General features: G+C 44.3%; 1 protein-coding gene across 1 annotated transcript in view; it reads left to right on the forward strand.

Moving 5' to 3' along the window:
• DNAH2 (dynein axonemal heavy chain 2) overlaps window positions 1-23998 on the forward strand; it is a 149350-nt gene that overhangs the window by 16915 nt on the left and 108437 nt on the right. Inside the window, exons 3-5 of the mRNA XM_056114802.1 lie at window positions 20102-20330; window positions 22655-22765; window positions 22944-23182. Of these exons, the coding sequence (XP_055970777.1) occupies window positions 20102-20330; window positions 22655-22765; window positions 22944-23182 (579 nt within the window). The remainder of the gene's footprint in view (window positions 1-20101; window positions 20331-22654; window positions 22766-22943; window positions 23183-23998) is intronic.

A 23998-nucleotide genomic window follows, 5' to 3' on the forward strand; every position in this document is an offset into this window, starting at 1 on the left:
GTGGCCGTCAAGCCACACCTGATGTCCCCTCGGTCTTCTCAGCACAGGAGTTTATCTCTGCCAACCAATTTCTTGGGGAGCCACAGACTCAGGTTGGGATGAGGTATTACTCTTTGCAGGAAAGGAAAGTCAGTCCTAGACCTTACCCAGGGTTACTGAGCAGTGAAGTAAAACAGATTTTATTTGGAGGTTTTTCGGAAGGGAGGAGGGAGGGAGAGAGGGAAGGAAGGAGAGAAAGGAGGACAGAGAGTGAGAAAGAGGGAGGGAGAGGGAGAGAAAGGGAGAGAGAGAGGAAGGGAGAGGGAGAGAAAGGGAGAAGGAGGGAGAGGGAGAGAGAGAGGAGAGGCTAAAGAGAGAATATGGGCTTCTCCAAAGTCAAAGAGAGCCCCTAACACACCCCAGCATTAGATAGGGAAGCGTGAAAGTACACATCTCTAAAGGGGAGATGTGGGGTGCCAATGTCCTTGGCCACCTGGGCAAAAGCAGCACATGGGCTCTGGCAGCATAAGCGCGCCCTCCCTTTGTTCAAGGTGGTTTTTATAGGGTTTCTCCAATCTACCCCCGTGTGGGGCTTTCTGGCTAGATAAGAATTTCTTGGAAGTGGTCTTCTTTGAAAACTCCTTTTCTTCATCTGTGTTCCTGCTGGATCTTCTCTGAGGATGGGTCTAGCCTTCTCTGGTCTGGGCTAGCTGAGGGTTGTAGCACTGTACCACTGTCCTTTCGTTGTTCATCAATTTACTTGAACTGGCACCAGTAACGTCTCCATTGTGAAACTTCTTGTTATTGTTTTTGGCATATTGAATACGCCACAGGGAGCTTGCCAGCCTCTGCCGTGTGGGCAAAATACTCTTGGTAGCTTGCCGGGCTCTCTCAAGTTCACCTTGAGAAGCACTCTCAAGTTCACCTGCTTTCCACTTCAATTGAGGGACGAAAGAATCGAACCCAGGTCGACCGCGTGCAAGGCAAATGCCCTACCCATTGTGCTATTGCTCCAGACCTAGCTGAGGGTTAGTTGAGGGCTAATCAGATTAAAGGAAGGAATTTAGGGTTCTCAGAAATTTCCTTCAGGCCCTTTCTGTAGGAAGGGTTCCAGTCTCCTCAGGGTCTGCTGCTGAAGAAGGTCTTACCAGGCCTTGCTTTCTGTATCCACAAGGTGAGTCAGACTTGACTGGCGACTTTTTTACTTCCCAGAAATTTCATTGCCACGATGGGGTGGAGGGAAGGGGTTTTCCCTAATCTACCTGCCTAGGTAGCACACATGTGTTTGGTTTTAACACACTTGCTTGTATTCTCTTATATACATTCTCCGTCCCTCTTGGAGAGCCTGGCAAGCTACCGAGAGTATCCCACCTGCACGGCAGAGCTTGGCAAGCACCTCATGGTGTATTCAATATGCCAAAAACAGTAACAATAATGGGTCTCATTCCCCTGACCCTGAAAGCGCCTCCAATATGGCACCGTTGGGAAGGACGAGTAAGGAGAGGCTGCTAAAATCTCAGGGCTGGGACAAATGGAGATGTCACTGGTGCCCGCTTGAGCAAATCGATGAACAACAGGATGACAGTGATACAGTGATACCTGCATATATCACTGTGAGCAATCTGCATGGTGCAGATGTTCACATAACGGGGTTTGCCTTGCATGTGACCTACCTGGGTTTGATCCTGTCATCTCATATGGTCCTCTGAGCACCTCCAGAGTGATTCATGCCTTTGGGCCACTTCAGGGCTAGGCAATCTTTTCAACTTTCATTATTTCCCTGGACCCCTTACACATCTGCCTTCGACACATAGAATGTAGTGTTTCTGTTAAAAAGTCATTAGCTGGGGTCCAGGTATGTGGCTTAGCAGTGGAGCACACCCAACTTTTTTGTGAGGCCTTGGGATCAGTTCCTGACACTGAAAATTTTTTTTTAGCTGAGGTATGGGTGAAATAGAGATATGTTGGTCAAAGGCACAAAGTTTCTGACATTTAAAGCCAAGGCAGACAGCATGGTAGGGTGATTGCCTTGTACAGGGCTGACCCAGGTTTGATCCCTGGCATCCCATATGGTCCCCCGGAGACTACCAGAAGTAATTCCTGAGTCAAAACCAGGTATAACTCTTGAACATTGCCAGATGTGGCCCCAAAGTCACATAAAATCAAAGGTGGCCCACTCCATTCTGGAATGACCTGAAGTACTGTTAGGGTGTATAATTTCTCTTTCCTTATGGGACTTTCTTTTTTCTGTTTTTTGGGCCACATCCAGCCATACTCAGGAGTTATTCCTGGCTCTACCCTCAGGAATTACTCCTGATGGTGCTCAGGGGACTACATGGGATGTCAGGGATTGAACCCAGGTCTGATGCATGTAGGGCAAGTGCCTTACCAGCTGTAATATCTCTTGGCTATCTGGACTCTTTCTCTTCCTCTGTATTTCTCTCCTCTTATATTTCCTAAATAAAATAATTTCATCTTATATTCATATTTAAAGATTCATTATTAATGAAAATCTTTGACTTACAGCTGACCAAAAACTGCAGCAGTATTATTTGTGCTCTTTCTTTCTTTCTTTCTTTCTTTCTTTCTTTCTTTCTTTCTTTCTTTCTTTCTTTCTTTCGTTCCCTCCCTCCCTCCCTCCCTCCCTCCCTCCCTCCCTCCCTCCCTTCCTTCCTTCCTTCCTTCCTTCCTTCCTTCCTTCCTTCCCACATCCATTGGCATTCAAGGATTACTCCTGGCTCTGCACTCAGAAATTACTCCTGGCAGTGCTCAGGGGACTATATGGGGTACTAGGGATAGAATCTGGATGGTCATAAGCCTGAAGTTTTCGTCACTAGTGCCGCATACCTGGGATTTTTTTAGTGAATTCTTTCTCATGCGTGGAGTGCTCGGGATGAGCCTGTGAAGGTTGTCTGTGAGCATGGCAGTGATTGGGTACCAAAGGGTTTTGGATGCCAGGTTCATTTGTGGTAGGCAGAGGAACAAACCTGCCTCCCTCCGATGTGCCCCTGTGAAATCAGCCTGGTGAGGGGTGAGACATCTCTGCGGCGTGCTGTTCTTTTCCAAGATTCATTTGTGAGTCTTTGAATCATGGCTGTTAATGCTTTTAAATGGCCTTATTTTGATCCTTTTTTGAGATTTATTTATAGGTCTCTGAAGCAAGGCTGATAAATGAGCTTGTTAAGCTGAGCTGGAGGTGGTTTGTGGCTATGACTTCCACATACCTAACTTTTGGGCATTTAATTTCTCAGGAAACTTGGTCCCAAGTTGTTGGGGTCTGGCACAGCAGAAATTTTTGGGTATCAGGAAGCCTGAAGGCACCATCACTCGCAGGTACAGGTTGATCTGCTGGGCGGCACCGTACCCCTAGGGACTACATCAAATTAAAAAAAATTTTTTTTTTGTACCACTCCTGTTGGTACTCAGGGTTTACTCAGAGCTTATTTTGGGATTACTCCTGGTGGGGCAAAGGGGATCATATGTAGTAATGGGAATCAAATCCGGGTTGGCTGTGTGCGAGGCAAATTCCTTGCCTCCTATACTATCTCTCTGGTCCCTAAAAAAATCTTTCTGGTCCTTAAAAAATTATTTTTTAAGGAAAAGAAAACTATCAACAGCATAAAAAAGCAGTCTTTGGAATAAGAGACAATATTTTATAAATCTTTTTTCCTTTGGGCCACACCTGGCGATGCTCAGGTGTTACTCCTGGTTTTGCACTCAGGTCTTACTCCTCCAGGTGCTTGGGACACCATATGGAGTACCAGGGATCAAACTCAGGTTTGTTGTGTGCAAAAGTAAACACTCCACCCATGGTGCTATCACTCCAGTCCCTATTTTATAAGCTAATAAAGGGTTAATGTGGATTTGAACAATCAAAATTGTCAAAATGTCCATCCTACCCAAAGCAGTGTGTGAATTGAATGCAATACTCATTAAAATTCTAATGATGTTCTTTAAGGATTTGGAACAAATGCTACTAAAATTTGTGTGGAACTATAAAACTCCTTGAATAGCCAAAACAATTCTAAGAGGAAGGAGAGAAAAAAAAATACAGGTGGTGTTACATTTCCCAACTTTGACCTGTACTACAAAGCTATAATAATCAAAACTGCTGTAGCCCGAGTAGGGTATAGAGTGCTTGGGTCCCTGACACCATATATAGTCCTTTAAGCCCCTCAAGGAGTAATCTTTTTTTTTTTTGCTTTTTAGGTCATACCTGGCGATGTACAGGGCTTACTCCTGGCTCATGCACTCAGGAATTACTCCTGGCAGTGCTTAGGGAACCATATGGGATGCTGAGAATCGAACTCGGGTTGGCCGCGTATAAGGCAAACACCCTACCCACTGTGCTATTGCTCCAGCCCTCCATCCCCTCCAGCCCCTCCAGGAGTAATCTTTTATTTTTTTTTTTCTTTTTGAGTCATACCTGGTGGTATTCAGGGGTTAATCCTGGCTTTGCACTCAGGAATTACTCCTTGGATGCTGGGAATTGAACCCAGGTTGGCTGTGTGCAAGGCAAATGCCCTACCTGCTGTGCTATCGCTCCACATATCCAGGAGTAATCTTTTTTTTTCTTTTTGGGTCACACCTGGAAATGCACAGGGGTTACTCCTGGCTCTGCACTCAGGAATTACTCCTGGTGGTGCTGGCGGACCATATGGGGTGCTGGGAATTGAATCTGGGTTGGCCACGTGCAAGGCAAATGCCCTACCCGCTGTGCTATTGCTCCAGCCCCCCAGGAGTAATCTTTAAGCACAGAGCCAGGATGAGCCCTGAGCATCACCAGGTGTGACCCCCCCAAAAAAAAAAACAAATCAAACTGCATGGTACTGAAACAGAATTGAGAACCATGAGTTAAATGTTTATCTATGATGTAGGAGCAAAGTACATGAAGTAGAGAAAGGAAAATCTCTTCAACAAATGATGCTGGGTAATCTGGATAGCCACATGTAAAAAAAGCGAAATTGGAACCATATGTCATTCAAAGAAGTTAATTGAGATTGGGTCAGAGCGATAGTATAGAGGCTAGGGTATTTGCCTTGCATGTGGCCCATCTAGGTTCAGCTCCCAGCACCACATGTGGTACTCCAAATGCATTGGGAATGATCCTTGAGTGCAGAGCCAGGAGTAAGCCCTGAGCACTGTTGGGTGTGCTCCCCCCCCACCAAAAAAAAGGTTAAAGACCTTGATATTGGACCAGAATTCATAAAATACATTTAAGAAAACGTAGGCAGAACATCTAGGAAATGGGCCTCAGAGGTGTCTTCAGTGAGCTGACCACAGAGGCAAAAAGCACAAAAATCGAAAGACTTCTGCATTGGGGATTGGAGATAGTATAGTAGGTGGGGCATTGACTTGCACACAGCTGACCTGCATTCAATCCCAGCATCCCATATGGTCTGCCAACCACCACAAGGAGTCATTCTTGAGCACAGAGCCAAAAGTAACCCCTGAGCATTGCTGGGTGTGACCCCCCAAAATCCTCCCCCCAATAAAAACAGCAACAACAAAAACCATCAAAAAACCCTCCAAAACTTCTGCACTACAAAAGAAACTCAAGATAAAAAGATGCTGTACTAAATGGGAGAAAATAAATATACACAGTATATCAGATAAAAGGCTAATATTCAAGAGCTATAAGCATTCACAAAACTCAACAACAAATTTAACAACTCCACCCAAAAATGTAGAGAGGAGTTGAACAGACACTTCTTTGAAGAAGACTTACGAATGGCCAACAGGCATATGAAAAAGTGCAGCTTGTCACTTACGATTAGAGAACTGCAAATCAAAACAACAATGAAGTATCATCTCACACCCGGGAGGCTGGCTTATATCAAAAAATCTGGAAACAGCCAGTGTTGATGGGGTTGTGGTGAGAAAGAAACTCTCATTTACTGTTGGGGAAAATGTCATTGGTTTGACACCTTTGGAAAGCAGCATGGAGATTTCTCAAAAAAGTAAGAATGGAATCTTCCATACAACCCAGAGATACCACTTCTTGGCCTCTATTCCCCAAACACAACAACATTCATTTAAAAGGATATATGCTCACTTATGTTCATTGCAGCTTTTATAAAAATAGCCAAGATACGGAAACAACCCCAAAATCCAACTCTGGATGATTGAATCAATAAATTGTTGTAAGGCCAAAGAGATAGAACAGAGGGTAGGGTGCTTGCAAATGACCCAGGTTCTATCCCTTACCCCTGCCAGGAGTGAAGCCTAAGCACAATGGAATTCTCTGCAGCTATGAGAAAGGATAACATATAATTTGCTGCTACATGGATGGAACTAGAGGATATTATGCTGAGTGAAGTGAATCGGAAAGGAAGGGATACATCCAGAATGATCTCATTCATACATGGGATTTAAAGATACATTGTAAGGGAGCAAATGGCCAAAGGCAACAGACTTGGAGACTTGGTTAACAGAACTGTTGGCAGGGCTGGGTGTGTTTTACAGGGAGAGGTATTTGGGGCCTTAGTGGATTGGGAAGTAGTCCTTCTGGTGATGGGTGTGGTATTGGAAATGATGTATGTATGAAATTATCAGTAATATAATTTATTTTTGGTTTTGGGGCCACACTTGGCGATGCTCAGGGGTTACTCCTGGCTCTGCACTCAGGAATTAATTCCTAACGCTGTTGGGGGGACTTATATGGGATGCTGAGATTGAACCCAGGTTGGCCAAATGCAAGGCACCCTACTGCTCTGACCCTCATTAACAGAATTAAATCATAGTATCTCAAAACATTTGTTTTAAAGTTGGAGCTGGAATGATAGGGTGCTTGCTTTGCACACGACCGACCAGATATGATATCCCAGATAGTCTCCCAAGCTTCACCAGAAATGATCCCTGAGCAAAGAGCCAGGAATAAGCCCTGAACATTACTAGGTGTGCCCCCTAAAAAAAACAAAAATGTAAAGAACTCACCCAATGACACAGCGGGGAGGTCATTTACCTTGGATGCAGCCAACCCAGGCTTGATCACTGGCACCCCATATGGTTCCCAACACCTCCAGGAGTGATCTCTGAGCTCAGATATAGGATTAAGCCTGGGTGTGTCTCAAAAATAAAAACAAAAACAGAATTTAAAATAAAAACAAGGGGCTGGAAAGATAGCACAGCGGGTAGGGTGTTTGCCTTGCACGCGGCTGACCCAGGTTTGATTCCCAGCGTCCCATATGGTCCCCTGAGCACCGCCAGGAGTAACTCCTGAGTGCAGAGCCAGGAGTAACCCCTGTGCATCGCCAGGTGTGACCCAAAAAGCAAAAAAATAAATAAATAAAATAAAATAAAAACGAAAGCAAAACAGGAAAACAGTCTCCCCATAGTAATTTAATCAAATGAGTTAACCAATTTAACAATGAGGAATTAATTATGTCTTTTTTCTCCAAAAATACATATAAATGGCCAGTAACTATATAAAAAGGTGTTCTAGTCTAATCTGATACCTTTTAAATTAAAAAATTAAACAAAATTTTTTTTTTAGTTTTTTTTTTTTTTGTCACACCAGGTGATGTTCAGGGAATTACTCCTTACTCCTGACAGTGCCCTCAGGAATTACTCCTGGTGATGCTCAGGGGACCATGTGGGATGCCAGAGTTCGAGTAAGTCTGGGTCTAGTGTGTGCAAGGCAAGCACCTTCCTGCTGTGCTATTTCTCCAGTCCCCAAACCCAGGTTTTTTTTTCTTTTTTGCTTTTTGGGTCACACCCGGCGATGCACAGGGGTTCTTCCTGGCTCTGCACTCAGGAATTACCCCTGGCGGTGCTTAGGGGACCATATGGGATGCTGGGAATCGAACCCAGGTCGGCCGCGTGCAAGGCAAACGCCCTACCCGCTGTGCTATTGCTCCAGCCCCCAACCAGGTATTTTAACAATAATTTTTCACTATTTTATTTTACTATTTTGGTTTATAGGCATTTGGTTTATTTGGCAGTGCTCAGCAGTTACTCCTGGCATTCATAAATCACTCCTGGCAGTGCTCAGGGATGCTGGGAATCAAACCCATGTCAGCTGCATTCAAGGCAAGCGCCCTACCCACTATATTATCTCTCCGGCCCCAGTTTTTTACTATTTTAAATTAGCCTTAACCATTTGCCTATCTCCTGATATAATTCTCTTGGGTTAGAGAAAAGTGAATAAAACATAAAATTTCACTTTCGCTTCAAGGGGGAAATGAACTATTCTTTCAGAGTGGGACATTGAGAACTCACAATTCATTACAACAAAAAAGGATGTGTTCACAGAGCTGCCCAAGCATTACAGCAAAGGGAAGCAATTGCCGGCAGTGGCAAGCATATTATACCAAGGGCAAACAAGGGTGAAAGAAAGCCTGGGAAAAGAGGAAAACGTGACTATACAGAAGGAATTTTCTCCCCACAGTATCATACTCTCATACAATGAACTGAAATTTTTTTTTAAATGAAGAGATAAAATGAGAAATGTGAGCAAGATGAAAAGGAGATCGTAGACTTTAGGGAATAAAGCATCATGTCACAAAATCAGATGAGACACAGCAAAGGCTGAATAGCTTCGGCTGAAAATACAAATTGACATGAAGAGATGCAGGTGATAATTACAGTGTACATGGAAGAGAAAGCTGCTGATGGCACAGTTTGGAGTTCATAGATACTAAGGACAGGTAATCTAGGAGAAAATCACCAAACACAAAGAAAAAAATACCAAAAACTTCCTACAGAAAGAAATGAATTTAAAGGATGTACTCTATTTCTTCATTTCATAAAATTCACTACAGTGTTTAATGTCAATACACATACTTTTTTTGGGTGGGGGACCATACCATGACTGTGCTCAGAATTTACTCCCGGTTCTGCACTCAGGGATTAGTCCTGGTGGTCTGAGGGACCAGATAGGGTGCTGGGAAATTGAACCAAGGTCGGCAGTGTGTAAGGAAAGCGTCTTACTTGCTGTACTGTTTCTCCAGTCCCTGCCCCCCATTTTTTTGGTGCCCTCAGGGATTGAACCTATGTCTCATGTATGAAGGACATGCACTTTACCACTGAACCATTCCCTGGCCAGTACATGTCTTTTTGTTTGTTTTGTTTTAGGGTCATTCCCAGAGGTGCTCAGGGTCAACTCCTAGCATGATGCTCTGAGTTCTGGTAGCTCCAGGGATGGAACTGATAGCTGTGTGGTGCCAGGATGGGGGACTATGCAGTGCTTGGGATGAAACACAGGCCTCCTGCATGCAAAGTATGTGAACTAGCCCTTGAACTATCTCCCGGGTTCCTACACAGTTTAATTAAGCTACTAAAATTCAAGGGAAAAATTGGTGGAGGCCCACTCAGAGATGCTCAAGGGATACTCTTGGCTCTGTGCTCAGGGAGCTGCTCCCAGTAATGCTAGAGGATCGGACAGTGAGGGGATCAAATTCAGGCATTTTGCATGCAAAGCATGTGTTCAGCCTTTTGAACTCTCTCTGGCGGAAGAAATTAATTCTTTGTTGTTGTTGTTGTTGTTTTTGTTTGGGGGCCACACCCTGTGGTGCTCAGGACTTACTCCTGGCTCTGTACTCAGGGATCACTTGTGGGGCATGGGGGGCCATATGACTATATGGGATGTCGGGGGTTGAATCACAATCATCTACATGCAAGACAAGTGCCCTACCCTCTGTACTATCTCTCCAGCCTGAAAATTCTTTAGCAGCATGTCTGGTATTCTTTTCAAGAATATTTAACTTGGGGGTATAATGCCACCAACACGTCAACTTGTACTTGCGGGGAGAGTGCATCAGCTGCCTGAAGGTGCCTTCAGGCTTCCTGACACCCCAAAACTGCCACTGTGCCTTTGGCCGGACCCCAACAACTTGGGACCGAGTTTTCCAAGAAATTAAACAGCCAAAAGTTAGGTATGTGGGAGCCATGCCCACAAACCACCGCCAGCTCAGCTATACAAGCTCATTTATTGGCCTTATTTCAGAGACCAATAGATAAATCTTGAAAAAGACCAAAAGCCACAGTTAATCTCGGACCCGCACATAGCTGAACAGACTGGGGTAAATCGGACGGGGTCAGGTTGGCCTGTGCCTGCCCAAGCAGAGCCCCCAGCAGCTGCTTGCTTCCACAATCCAAAATCACTGCCATGCCCATGGCCTGACTCCACTGTTTCAGGATGGACCTCACCAAGATAAAATCTTCTGAAAATTCGGGTATGAGGCTTTTGTGAATGAAATCTCCAGGCTTTCACAGAGTTGGGGTGGGCTACCTCCCCCCACTTCCCAATATGCATGGAAGCTCTGGTAGTCATCCCCAGGAACCAACTCCATTGCCATGTAAACTCTATTACTGGCCTTGCTTCAGAGATCCATAAATAAACCTGAAAAGAGGTCAAAAGCCAGAGACACAGCAATGAGTTCCGGAATACACCACAGAGCCAGAGATCTCTCTGGGCCCTTTACCAAGCCAAGTTCACTGGGGCACCCCAGGTGGAGCAGGTGCAGTCTCCCCTCCTACTCCAGGTGGAACCCCAACGACCCAAGCAAGGCTCAGCTATGCGGGTTCCAGGATTAAATCTCCATGCTGCATGGTGGCAGAGGCACCGGACTCTCCCTCCCGGGCCCCCCCGCTTTCATCAGCCTGGCTGTCACCCCCACAATGTGTCTCTAGGCGCCATCTTAGAGCACCAACAGCCCTGGTCCAGAGATGCCCAGTTGAACCCAAAAGGGATTAGTAGCCTACAGAAATGTCTCTGGAACCCAACCATTTACAATCTAGGATTCCAGAAGTACACGGCCACGGCACCCATGATATTCAAAACGAGCAAAGGACAATAAATGATCTAGCATTTGCCCCTGGCAGGCAGGCTTGAATGGCGGTGGGAAATTTTGAGCAAAACATAATGCCCAAAAGTAGAGAGAGTATTGGGAAAATTGCCTGCCGTGGAGACAGGGTGAGGACTGGGGACACTAGTGGTTTAAAGTGTACACTGGTGGAGGGATGCGTGTTCAATCATTGTATGGCTGAATCTCGAACGTGAAAGCTTTGTAACTGTATCTCACAATGATTAAATTAAAAAGAAAAGTAATGTGGAGTTCATGCTCAATTCAGTGGCTTAATAATGGCTCAATCAATGGCTGAATAAACAGTATTCCTACATTAAAAAAATGTAATAATGGGGGGCTGGAGCGATAGCACAGCGGATAAGGCATTTGCCTTGTACGCGGCCAACCCGGGTTTGATTCCCAGCATCCCATATGGTCCCCTGAGCACCACCAGAAGTGATTCCTGAGTGTAGAGCTCAGTGATCCCTGAGCATCACTGGGTGTGATGCCCAAAAAGCAAAAAAAAAAAAAAAGTAATAATGAGACAGTCATACATGTTAAGCTTGAGAAATAATTTGGTTATCAACTAGTCTGAACTTTTAGAATTATAAATGCTGGGACCAGAACGATAGTACAGAGGGCAAGGCTTTTGTCTTGCTTGCTGCTGACCTGGCTTTGATCCCGAGAACCATATGTGGATACGGTCCCAGGAGCCCTGCCAGGAGCGACACCTGAGCTCAGAGCCAGGAGCAAGCCCTAAGCACTGTTGGGTGTGCCTGACCCCTGCCAAAAAAATAGAAAAAAAGAAAAGAAATATAAATGTTGTGGAAGAAGGGGAAAGACTGGGAAACTGATCTCAAACATCTCTGAACATCCAGAAGAAAGAAAGAAGAAAGAATATCCTACATCGTATAATTCAAAGCTATTAGCCCCAGCCTGGATAACCATAGTTGAGGGTAGTAGGCAGTCATTTTACTTTTCATTTTTTTCATTTCATCATCCTGTTATTCGTCGATTGTCTCGAGCAGGCCCCAGTAACGTCTCTTTCATCCTAGCCCTGAGATTATATTCAAGGCTATTTAGGAGAATGAGACCCAGCATTGTTACTGGTATTTGGCATATTTGGTACGCCACGGGGAGTTTGCCAGACTCTGCCCTGTGGGCAGGCTACATTCGATAGCCTGCAAGTTTGTCCAAAGTAGAAATAAGACAATAAGATGTCTTAAAAAAAAAGTTCTGTTAAGATGTCGCGTGGCCGCGCGGTTCCGGGATCTGGATTTTATAGTCTCTGAGTCTTGGCCGCTGATGGGATTACACGGCGCCAGGGCGCCAGGTGGTGGGTGTGACCCCCGCCTACTGGAATTTGGAGGATCTGGGTGGAAGATGCTCGACTCCAATTCGAGTAGGCGTGGAGGTCTCGGCCCCGGAACCCGCGTGGCTGTGTCCCTCTGCCAGTACCTTCATGGGTGCGGAGAGTGGTCTCAGCATGGTGGTGGCTGGTCCTGGAGGTCTTCGGCTGCCGTAGCCCTGGTCGGGGCGGGGAGGAAAGCTCAACCCGCTCCCCTCCAAGGGACTCCGGGAAGGAACACCCAGGCGCGGGGGCAGAGACTGCACTGTTCTCGTCCGGGATCTGGATTTTATAGTCTCTGAGTCTTGGCCGCTGATGGGATTACACGGCGCCAGGGGGCCAGGTGGTGGGTGTGACCCCCGCCTACTGGAATTTGGAGGATCTGGGTGGAAGATGCTCGACTCCAATTCGAGTAGGCTTGGAGGTCTCGGCCCCGGAACCCGCGTGGCTTTGTCCCAGAACTTTTTTTTAAAGACATCTTATTGTCTTATTTCTACTTTTACTTTATTTATTTTTAATTTTAAAAATTTTATTAAAACACCATGATTCACAAAGTTGTTCATAATAGGGTTGTTTCAGGCATGCAATTTTCCAACACAAATCCCTCCACCTTCTTTCTACTAATGTCCCCAGGTTCCCTTCCACACTCTAGCCTGTTGCCTGGCAGTCATATAAGAAATTTATTTCACATTTATTTCTTCAACAAAACTTAAGGGAATGATGAGTGGAATTATCAGAACATAAATCAATAAAAGTCAATTTGTGATGATTGCCATGTGATTTAAAGCCATGTAAATAAACAAAGAAGTAAAAATCAGTTAATACAGTATTCTGCTAGTTCTCATTTACATAAATAAATTTATGACTCTGTTATCTTATATATACTGTGTTGGGGCCAGAGTGATAGTGCAGTGGGTAGGGCATCTGCCTTGCGTGCGGCCCACCTGGGTTTGATTCCTGACATCTCATATGGTTCCCTCAGTACTGCCAGGAGTGATTCCTGAGCACAGAGCCAGGATTAACTCCAGAGCATCACAGTGTGTGCCTTCCCCCCAAAAATGTGTAGTATTAAATTTTATTTTGCATTTGGATCGTATTGTGGTAATTATCATATATTTCTTGTTATAAGTAAAACTTCTATTTTTATTTATATATTTTTTGGTTTTTGGGTCGCACCCAGCAATGCACAGGGGTTACTCCTGGCTCATACACTCAGGAATTACTCCTGGCCGTGCTCGGGGGACCATATGGGATGCTGGGAATCGAACCCGGGTCGGGCCGCGTGCAAGGCAAATGCCCTACCTGCCAGGCTATCACTCCAGCCCCAAAACTTATTTTTAATGTAAAACTTTTATTTATTTTTTGACCACAGCTGATAATACTCAGAGGTTACTTCTGACTCTGCACTTAGGAGTTACTCTGGGTGATGCTCAGGGGACCCAGTTGAGTGCTGGAGCTCGAACCCTGATCAGCTGCGTAAAAGGCAAGTGCCTCACCAACTGAACTATTGCTCCTGCCCCACAGTTATAAGTAAAACTTAAAAAAAAATTCTGTGCTAGTATCTTTTAGAATTTCAATGAAATAATTAAAAAAAAAACACCTTCAAATGTAAAAGAGTGAAGAGAATTAAGAAAACTTGGGACTGGAGAGATAGTACAGTAGGCAAGGTGCTTGCCTTGCACGTGGCCGACCTGGGTTTGATTCCCAGCATCCCATATGGTCCCCTGAGCACCAGCAGGAGTGATTCCTGAGTGCAGAGCCAGGAGAAACCCCTAAGCAATCAATGTGAGCAACCTTCTGAAAATAAAATTTAAAAATTAAAAAAAAGAAAATGTGTAAAATTCTCTTATATATACCTTTCTTAATCTAGTAGAGGGCAACCATAAGCACCATTAGTGAGTGCCATACTCACTGTCACATATTGGGAGCTTCTTCTGTACTTTAAAGAAACTCTTTTAACTTTTCTTGCAAGAGTGACTTCAAAGCTATGAATTCCCTAAGCTATTACCTGGCCATGGAGGTAATATGTATTGTTTTTCAAATTTGAATGATAATCTAGCCTGATAGAGTATTCTGATGAGGTGTTCATTTCATTGAATTTTTGTACTATATCCCTCCATTCTCTTCTGATTCATGTGGTCCCACTTGATAGATCTGTTGCAAATCTTGTGGGCTTTCCTTTGTATGCAAGTTCCTTTCTGATATTTCCATATTCCGTCTATCTTTGGCTTTTGTCATTTTTAGTTCAATATGTCTTAGAGTTTTCCTAGTTGAGTCTTTTTTTTTCCCTGGGATCCTTTGAGCCTCATGGATCTTGGTGACTGAATTCCTCAACTCTGGGAAACAATTTTTTAAAAATATATTTATTTTATTTTTTTTCTTTTTTAAATTTTATTTTCATAAAGCTACTCACAATAATGGATTACATTCAATATTTCAATACTAATCCCACCACCTAAATTATACCTTTCCACCACCATTATTTTGAATTTTCCCACCACCACTCAAACCTGCCCCACAGGCAGATGCTAGGTAATTTATTTTGTGTTGCTTGTTATGAATAGCATGAGCTGTTGCGTGGCTGTGAAAGCAGCTGCACAGTCCTGGAATTCTAAAATTTTAAATAATTAGGGTCCAGAGAAATCTCTGCAATGAGCTTCTGGGTTCCGAGATTCATTTCTGAGTCTCTGGATCATGGTCGTTAATATGCTTACATGGCACCTGGAGGCAATTCGTGGGCATGACATCCAGAACCCCATAGGGGTGGGGAGATGGGAAGGAGTGGGCTGTCTCCTATCCCTGGAGACCTGGATTTTGCAGTCACTGGTCCCGCGTACCTGGGTTTTTTGTTGGGTTCTGGAAGTTTGTGGCTGCTGAGAACCCTGGGAAATTCTTTTTTTGTTTTGTTTTGTTTTGCTTTTTGGGTCACACTTGGCGATGCACAGGGGTTACTTCTCGCTCATGCACTCAGGAATTACTTTTTGCGGTGCTAAGAGGACCATATGGGCTGCTGGGAACCGAACCTGGGTCGGCCACATGGAAGGCAAATGTCCTACTCGCTGTGCTATCGCTTCAGCCCCACTCTGGGAAATTCTTATTGATGATTTTTTTTTATTATTGTTCCTCAAGTTTGCTCTTCTATGAGTGACCTTTTATGTGCATTGAGCATATCTAGGTGAACAAAACACCCAAGATGCGCTGCAGAACTTGCAGGTCTCATGGGTGAATTGACCTGGAGATGAGCTCTCCCTGCTGCATTAAGGTAATTCTTTAAACAAGATTTTTTTTTCTGAATATCTATGAGATACACCATTACAAAGTTGCTCATGATTGGGTTTTAGTCATACAGTGATCCAACACCTTTCCTTCCAGTGTACATTTCCCACCACCAAGGACCCCTGTTTCCCTCCCACCATTACCCAGCACCCCATCCCCACCTCCAGTCTCTGTCTATTTTTGTGCATTATGGTTTGTAATACAGATACTAAGAGGCCATTGTGTTTGTTCAGGGCAGTCAGTATTTTTAATCAGGATGGTAAGGCTGGAGTAGCTTCTCAACTGGGTTGCAGCTTTGGGTGTGGACGTGACTTCCAAGGCTTCTGGAAGTACAGGGAGGTGGGGGAAGGTAGCCCATCCTGACCCCGAGAAAGCCTGGAGATTTCAGTCACAAAATCCACATACCAAAATTTTCAGCAGATAAAAATTGGTGAGGTCCATTCTGAGATGGTGGAGTCAGGATGGGGGCCATGGCAGTGCTCTTGGATCGTGGAAGCAAGTGGCTGCTGAGGGCTCTACTTGACCCCAAGTTGTTGGGGTCCCACCAATGGCACAGCGGCAATTTTGGGGTATCAGGAAGCCAGAAGGCAGCATCAGGCTGCTGATGCACTTGCCCCTCAGGTATAGGTTGACCTGCGGGTGGCACCATACCCCCACCACATACCTAAGTTTTGGCCATTTAATTTCTCAGGAAGCTTGGTCCCAAGTTGTTGGGGTCCAGCTAGACTCACAGGGGCAATTTTGGGGTATCAGGAAGCCTGAAGCACTCTCAGGCTGCGGATGCACTTGCCCCTCAGGTATAGGTTTTCCTGCTGGCGACTCCATAGCCCAGTGACATGATTCTTATTAGAAAAGAGCAGGTTATGTTAGAAAAGACGAAGTCATGAAATTTACATACAAGTGGTACTGCATGGAAAGTATCATGTTAAGAGAAATGGGTCGGAAAGAGAGGGACAGACATGGAAAGATTGCATTCATCTGGGGAACATAAAGTAACAAAATAGGAGACCAAGAGTGGCCGAGATTAGTACCAGGAATTTTGCTCCATGGCTTGGAGGCCAGCCACACATGCTGGGGGAAAAGGGAGCTCAGAGAGAGAAGGGAGCACCAAATAAAGGGCGTTGGGAGGATCCTCCCAGGATGGGAGAAGCATGCTGAAAGTAGACTCTAGCCCGAACATGATTGCCACTCAATGCCTCTTTTGCAAACCACAACACTCAAAAGGAGAGAGAGAACAGAGGGGAATGCCCTGTCACAGAGGCAGGGTGGGATAGGAGAGATGGGGGGTGGGAGGGATACTGGGATCCGTGGTGGTGGGAAATGGGCACTGGTGGAGGGATGGGTACTCGTCATTGTATAATTGAAACCCAAGCACAAAAATTTGTAAGTCTACAACTGTACCTCATGGTGTTTCACTAATAAAAATTAGAAAAAAAAGAAAAGAGCAGGTTTTTTTCCTAAACCTGAAGAGGAAGTTCACAGAAGAAAAAAGATATCACAGAAGAAACTGAGGAAGCAAAAACTTGTGGCCCAGAAATAAACTAATCATAAAATAAATAGAAACCTAAGTTTTAAAAAATTGATTCCCTGTTCTCCAGGGATTCCAGTGGTTCTTATACTGTCCTCTTGTACTCATCTTTTGAGTACTCTGGTGTGCTGTTCATTTCTTTGCAGACTATTTTCCACCTTCTCCTGTTTTCTAGTGATATCTTCCTTATCGTGGAGCTCCCTGATCAGATAGCTTAGCTGCTATTCTGCTGTTCAAAGCTTCTATTGAGCATAAAAAAAAATCACCTACCATGCTCTTGATATCTGCTTGTAGTTCTTTTCATTTTGCCTTTTTTTCGGGGGTGGGGGGAATCACACCCGGCGATGCACAGGGGTTAACTTCTGGCTCTGCACTTAGAAATTACTCCTGGCAGTGCTCAGGGGACCATATGGGATGCTGGGATATTGGGAATCGAACCCAGGTTGGCCGCATGCAAGGCAAATGCCGTACCCACTGTGCTATCGCTCCAGCCCCAAAGTTCTTATCATTTTGGTTCTCATACTTTCTTGTACTTTGCTGACTACTGACATAATTTCTTGTGTTCATTATACACTTTATCATGGTGTCACTATTATCTCAGGATTTACTGAGCTGACTGGCATTGTTTGTGCTTTCTGTTAGATTATTTTGCTCATTGAACTTGGTGGGATTCTAGGTGTGTTCCCCATTGGCTTTCTAGTCTTTTGCTCTGCTGGGACGGTATTTGTATTTAGACCCCTTGGAAGATGCTGAGGAATTAGGCTCTAGAAGTTGCTCTTTTCCTTCTCTGCCCTTCTTCATTGAATGACAAGAAGTGTAATGTGAGCAGCATGTAATTTGCCGAGCAGATCTGTCTTCAGCAGCTGTGATGTGGACCCATTAATGCAGTGCAGATCAGGTGTTGAGGACCTAGCCTGAAGGGAGGGGCCCCACCTCCCATTCTGGAGTACGCCCAGTGATGTCAGCCTGAGATTAACCACACATAGAATGGTGGAGCAACAGCAGAAGTCCATTTTCATTTATTTTTATTTTATTTTTTGATTTTAGAGCCACACCTGGCAGTGCTCAAGGCTTACCCCTGGCTTTGAACTCAAGGATTGCTCCTGGTGGTACTTGGGGCACTGTATTTAGTATCAGGGATCAAATCTGGGTTAGCCAAGTGCAAGCCAAGCATGCTACCCAATATGCTGTGGCTCCGGCCCCCTTCATTTATCATTTATATTTAATAATTTTTTTTCAGGGGGAAGGATTGGGGCCACATTTTTCAGGGGTTATTTCTGGCTCTGCACTCAGGAATCACTGCTGGGTCGCTCAGGAAACCATATGGGATGCTGGATATCAAACCCAGGTTTACTGCTGCATGGAAGGCAAGTGCCTGACCCATTATACTAGCTCTTCTGCCCTGATTTTTATAAAATTTTTTGCTGTTGTTGCTATTGTTAGAATATAGGGCCTCACACATGCCAGGCCAGTGCTGTACTGCTGGATTACACACCCAGCCTGAGACAGTCATTTTCAGTATATTTTCTGTCAAAGTGAGCACTCAGGCAGTCATTTTATTTTTTCCTTTTGGCTTTTTGGGTCACACCTGGAGATGCTCAGGGGTTACTCCTGGCTTTGTACTCAGGTATCACTCCTGGTGGTACTCAGGGGACCATATGGACTGCCAGGGATTGAACCCAGGTCGGCTTTGTGGAAGGCAAGTGCCCTCCCCGCTATACTGTCACACAACCCAAGGCAGTCATTTTCAATTTTGACAGTATGCTACATGGAAAAACAAAATCAACATCAATGTAAACACAGCCCAGTAAGAAATGATTAACCCAGGAAGTGAGTCTATGAACATTCAATTTAAATAAAAGAAGTATACAAATGAAACAATTGCTGATTGTGTGTGTGTATATATATATATATATATATATATATATATATATATATATTCTTTTTGCTCACACCCAGTGATGTTCAGGTGTTATTTCTGGCTCTGCTCTTAGGAATTACTCCTGGTGGTGCTTGGAGGACCATATGGAATGCTGGAGGTCAAATCCAGGTTGGCTGTGTGAAAGGCAGACACTCTCCCCACTATACTATCACTCTGGCCTTCCTGATCATGTATATTAAATTTATTTTAGATTCACTTTTTAAAAATTTTTGGTTTTTGGGTTATACCTGGTAGTGCTCAGGATCATTCTTGGTGTGTTCAGGGAACTTTAAGTGGTGCCATGGATTGAAACCAGGTGGGCCACATGCAAGGTAAGTGCTTTACCCGCTGTACTATTGCTCTGGCTCCTAAGAAATTTATTTTTCAAAAAACAGTTTAAAAGATTTTCTAATCATGATATTTAAAAAAAAATATTAGAGTTTGTTGCATCACCGTATTCAGTTATGCCATCCCATATAGGTTTAAGAAACTAGGATGTAACTTAGTGGTAGACCACTTTTTTTATCTGTGTGAAGTCTGGGTTTGACTAAGACACTGGAAAACACCCCAAAACAAAGAAACAAAACTCCAGACAATTGCTTATTTCCAGCCCTTTTTTTTAACTTTCTCCATTGTATCCTTTAAAATAATTTTTTTTTGTTCTATCTTTTTCCCCCTCCCATTCTATCCTTTTTAATTCATGGGTCCTTCCTTCTGCTCATCCAACATTATTGAATATCTCCAGTGTCCCAGCCACTGTGTTTCAAATCCAACTTGGAGAAAACGTGCAATTCCGACCTTTCAGGCTTTTGCATTTCCTCGCCACATGTTTACTGGAATCTAATATGTCTCTAAGAGAATAAGGAAGCGCTTCATAACACAAAGCTTTCAAGATGGATCAGGAAGGGCGAAAGGAATATGACAAAGAACTAGGTCAGGCTCTCATGATTTGAGCCACAGATTTCTTTGGGTATCAAATGCCAAAAAATCAAGGCTACCGAATGTAACCTGCCCACACGGCAGAGTCTGGCAAACTCCCCGTGGTATACCCAATATGCCAAATACCAGTAACAATGACGGGTCTCATTCTCCTAACCCTGAAAAAGCCTTGAATATGGCACTTAAAAAAAAAATCTCAGGGCTATGACGAAGAAGACGTTACTGGCACCTGCTCGAGGCAATAGACGAACAACAGGGTGGTCGTGATCGTGATCGTGATCAAATGCCTGGAGACTAATTCTGACCTTCTGTCTTTCATGCAGAATCAGAACCAGATTGCCTACTTCATTCGCCAGGAACCAGTTCCCATCACTCCAGAGAACTTTGAGGCAACTGTGCAGTTTGGGACAGTGCGAGGCCCCTATGTCCCAGCCCTGCTCCGGCTGCTCAATGGTGTCTTTGCCCCTCAGATCTTTACAAACACAACCTGGCCTGAGAGCATTCGGAATCACTTTGCTTCTCATATGCACAGGTTCTTGGCCTGCCTAACCGGTGAGCAAAAAGGCTTGAGTGCCTGATTTTTATCCAGTACCTCCTCGACAGTATAGCTAGGTATAGCAGTGGGAGATCACCTGGAGTACATGCTTTGTCTGGCACATACTAGGTTTTCAGTGTGAGTTTGTTGAATGATTGGAAAAGAATACAAAATTTACCATCTAGTCTGTATTTTTTTTCTGCTCAAACTTAGAGTGGGAAATTTGCAAAGGACATGTAGGATGAGAGGCGTACATGCATTAAGGTAGAAAGTGCATTTTGGGGCTGGAGAGATGGAATAGCAGGGAAGGTACTTGTCTTTCATGTGGCTGACCCCTTTGGATTCCAGGCACCCTAAGCATTTCCAGGAGTGATCCTGGAGGAGCCAGGAGGAAGCCCTGAGCTCAGTCAGGTTGGAGCCTCAAAATAAAAACAAACTAAAAAAGTGGAGAGTGTTAAGGGCATGGTATAGATCTTTGATGTTATTTTACAGGAGTCTCTTATTATACTTTAACATGTTTCCCTCTTGTTTTCTGTCATCTCTCCTTTTGATGACAGAAATGTACATGTCATATTTTCTCCTGTCTCTTCTCCTAAAATTCAGGTTTTAGAAGATTACCATTCATATTTCAATCACCTGTGATGGGAACTGGGATATAAAAAGTTCATCCTTCTTTGTGAAATTTTGTGGTCCTTAAAAAAAAATGAAATATCCTCCCAGGATGGGAGAAGCATGCTGAAAGTAGACTATAGACCAAACATGATTGCCACTCATTGCCTCTTTTGCAAATCACAACACCCAAAAGGAGAGAGAGAATAAAAGGGAATTCCCTGCCACAGAGGCAGGGTGGAATGGGGGGCAGGGGGGTGGGAGGGAGACTGGGACCCGTGGTGGTGGAAAATGGGCACTGGTGGAATATTTGATCATTGTATAATTGAAACCCAAGCACAAAAATTTGTAAGTCTACAACTGTACCTCATGGTGTCTCACTAAAAAAATTTTTAAAAAATGTTTATTTAATGGTCCTTAAATAAACATTTTTAATTGAATCACCATGAGATATACAGTTACAGAGTTGTTCATGATTGAGTTTTAGTCAAACAAACTCAAGTTCCAACACCCATCCATTTACCTAGTGCACATTTCCCACCACCAGTGTCACCAGTTTCCCTTCCACCAACCCCCCCCACCAGCCTGCCTTCATGGCAGGCATCTTTTTTCCCTCTCTCTCTTTCTCTCTCTTATTTTCCTTTTAGGTACTGTGGTTTGCAATACTGTTACTGAAAGGATTTCATACATATCACTTTATCTCAGTTTTTGCCCAGAGTGCGATTTCCACCTATCCTTGTCGTAATGGTCCCTTCTCTGTTCTAACTGCCCTCCCCTCCCCCTTTGTGGCAGGCTTTCTACCCTGGACCCTTGTTTCTATGTCTCTAGCTATTCTTCAGAATTTTTTTTAATATTCCACAAATGAGTACAGTCATTCTGTTTGTCCCTCTCCCTCTGACTGACTTCATTTAGTGTGATACTCTCCATGTATAAACATATGTTTATATCATCCATGTATAAACAGATTTTATGACTTCATTTTTCCCAGCAGCCTCTGTGTACATTTCACTGTGTAGATGTACCACAGTTTCTTTATCCAGTCATCTGTTCTCTGACATCCCGGTTTTTCTAGATTCTGGCTATTGTGAGTAGTGCTGCAACGAACATATGAATGCAGTTGGCTTTTCTACTGTAAGCTTTTGAGCTACTAGGGAATATACCCAGAAGTGGTATTGCTGAGTCACATGGCTACTCAGTTTTTAGTTTTTTTTAAGGAATATTGTTTTTCACAAAGGCTGGACCAATTGGCATTCCTACCAGCAGTGAATGAGAGCACCTTTGTCTCGGCATCCACACCAGCACTGGTTGTTCTTTTTTTTCTTTTTTCTTTTTTTTTCCCCGCTTTTTGGGTCACACCCAGCGATGCCCAGGGATCACTCCTGGCTCTGCACTCAGGAATTACTCCTGGCCATGCTCAGGGTACCACATGGGATGCTGGGAATCAAACCCAGGTCGGGCCGTGTGCAAGGCAAACACCCTACCCGTTGTGCTATCGCTCCAGCCCCTGGTTGTTCTTTTTGATGTGTGCCAGTTTCTGTGGCCAACATCTCACTGTTGTTTTGATTTGCATCTCCCTGATAATTAGTAATGGAGAGCACTTTCTCATGTGCTTTTGGCCCTTCGAGGCAGTTTCTGTTCATCTTTTCTCCCCATTTTTTGATAGGGTTCTATGTTTTTTCTTGTAAGGTTCCGCCAGTGCCTTATATAGTTCTGTGGTTTTTTCCTCCCTTAGACACTCGGTACAAACTGGAGGGGCACACAGTTCTCTACATCCCTACAGAGGCCATGAAAATGCAGCCTGAGGTGGTAGTTAAAGACAAGGAGCTGGTCCAGCGGCTAGAGAGTGAGTAGCTGGCAGTGCTCTGTGTTGGGGAGCCCAGGCGAGTGCAAGAGGAGGGGTCCAGATGCCAGGAATGGAGAGGGGCTAGAGAGACGATGTGAAGGGGGAGGACCGGCACAACGGAGGAATGATGTGCATGTTTGATGCATGTTTGATGCATGTTTGATACGCTTCCCTGTAGCTGCCATGATCCACTGGACCCGGCAGATAAAGGAGGTACTCAGTGCCCAGGAAAATGTGGATGCAGGAGAAAATCTAGGTCCTCTGGAGGAGATTGAATTTTGGCACAACCGATGCATGGACCTATCTGGCATTAGCAAGCAGGTGGTGAAGCCCGGAGTGAAGCACATTGAGTCTATCCTGCGCCTCGCAAAGTCGTCCTACTTGTCACCTTTCATGAAACTGGCTCAGCAGATCCAGGTTTGTGAACTGAATGAAAGATAGAGTTTTTGCAGAAATTGGACAATGACTGGGACGTGACAGTACACCAAGAAGATGACAATAATGTAATCAACAGCATAATTATGCACCCACTGTTTCGAGTTATATAAAAGTAATAAAACAGGGACTGGAGAGATGGTACAGTGGGTCGGGCACTTGCCTTGCACATGACCAACCAGGGTTTGATATCTAGTACCACATATGGACTCCTGAGCACCACCAGGAGTGATCATTGAGCACAGAATTAAGAGAAATCCCTGAGTACTGCCAGGTATCTCCCCCAAACCAAAACCAACTAAACAAAAAAGGAATAGAACATGAGGCCCCAAAGAATTTTGTGTGTGTGTGTGTGTGTGTGTGTGTGTGTGTGTGTGTTTTGTCTACCACCTGGTTCTGTTTCTCTGGGCATTGCTCAGGAAACTAGTGTGTGCAGGGGATTGAACTAGCATTGGCTGAGTGTAAGACAAGCACCATATCCCCTGAATTATAGGTGTGGTCCATAGACAAACCAACAAACAAAAAGAGAGAGAACTTTGTAGTCAAATTCAGATAGAAGAAATAGACTATTCTTTTAAAAATTCTGTGTAGAAGATGTGTGCTGAAAGTAGGCAAAAGACCAAACATGATGGCCTCTTAGTATTTGTATTTCAAACCATAATGCCCCAAAATAGAGAGAGTAAAAAGGAAAATGCCTGCCATAAGGGCAGTGGGTGCGGTGGGGTGGGAGTGTCGAGAGGGATACTGGGGACGTTGGTGGTGGAAAATGTACACTCATGGAGGGATGGTTGTTCGATC

This window comes from Sorex fumeus, unplaced genomic scaffold, assembly GCF_029834395.1.
Source record: "Sorex fumeus unplaced genomic scaffold, SorFum_2.1 ptg000028l, whole genome shotgun sequence".
Taxonomy (NCBI): Eukaryota; Metazoa; Chordata; class Mammalia; order Eulipotyphla; family Soricidae; genus Sorex; species Sorex fumeus.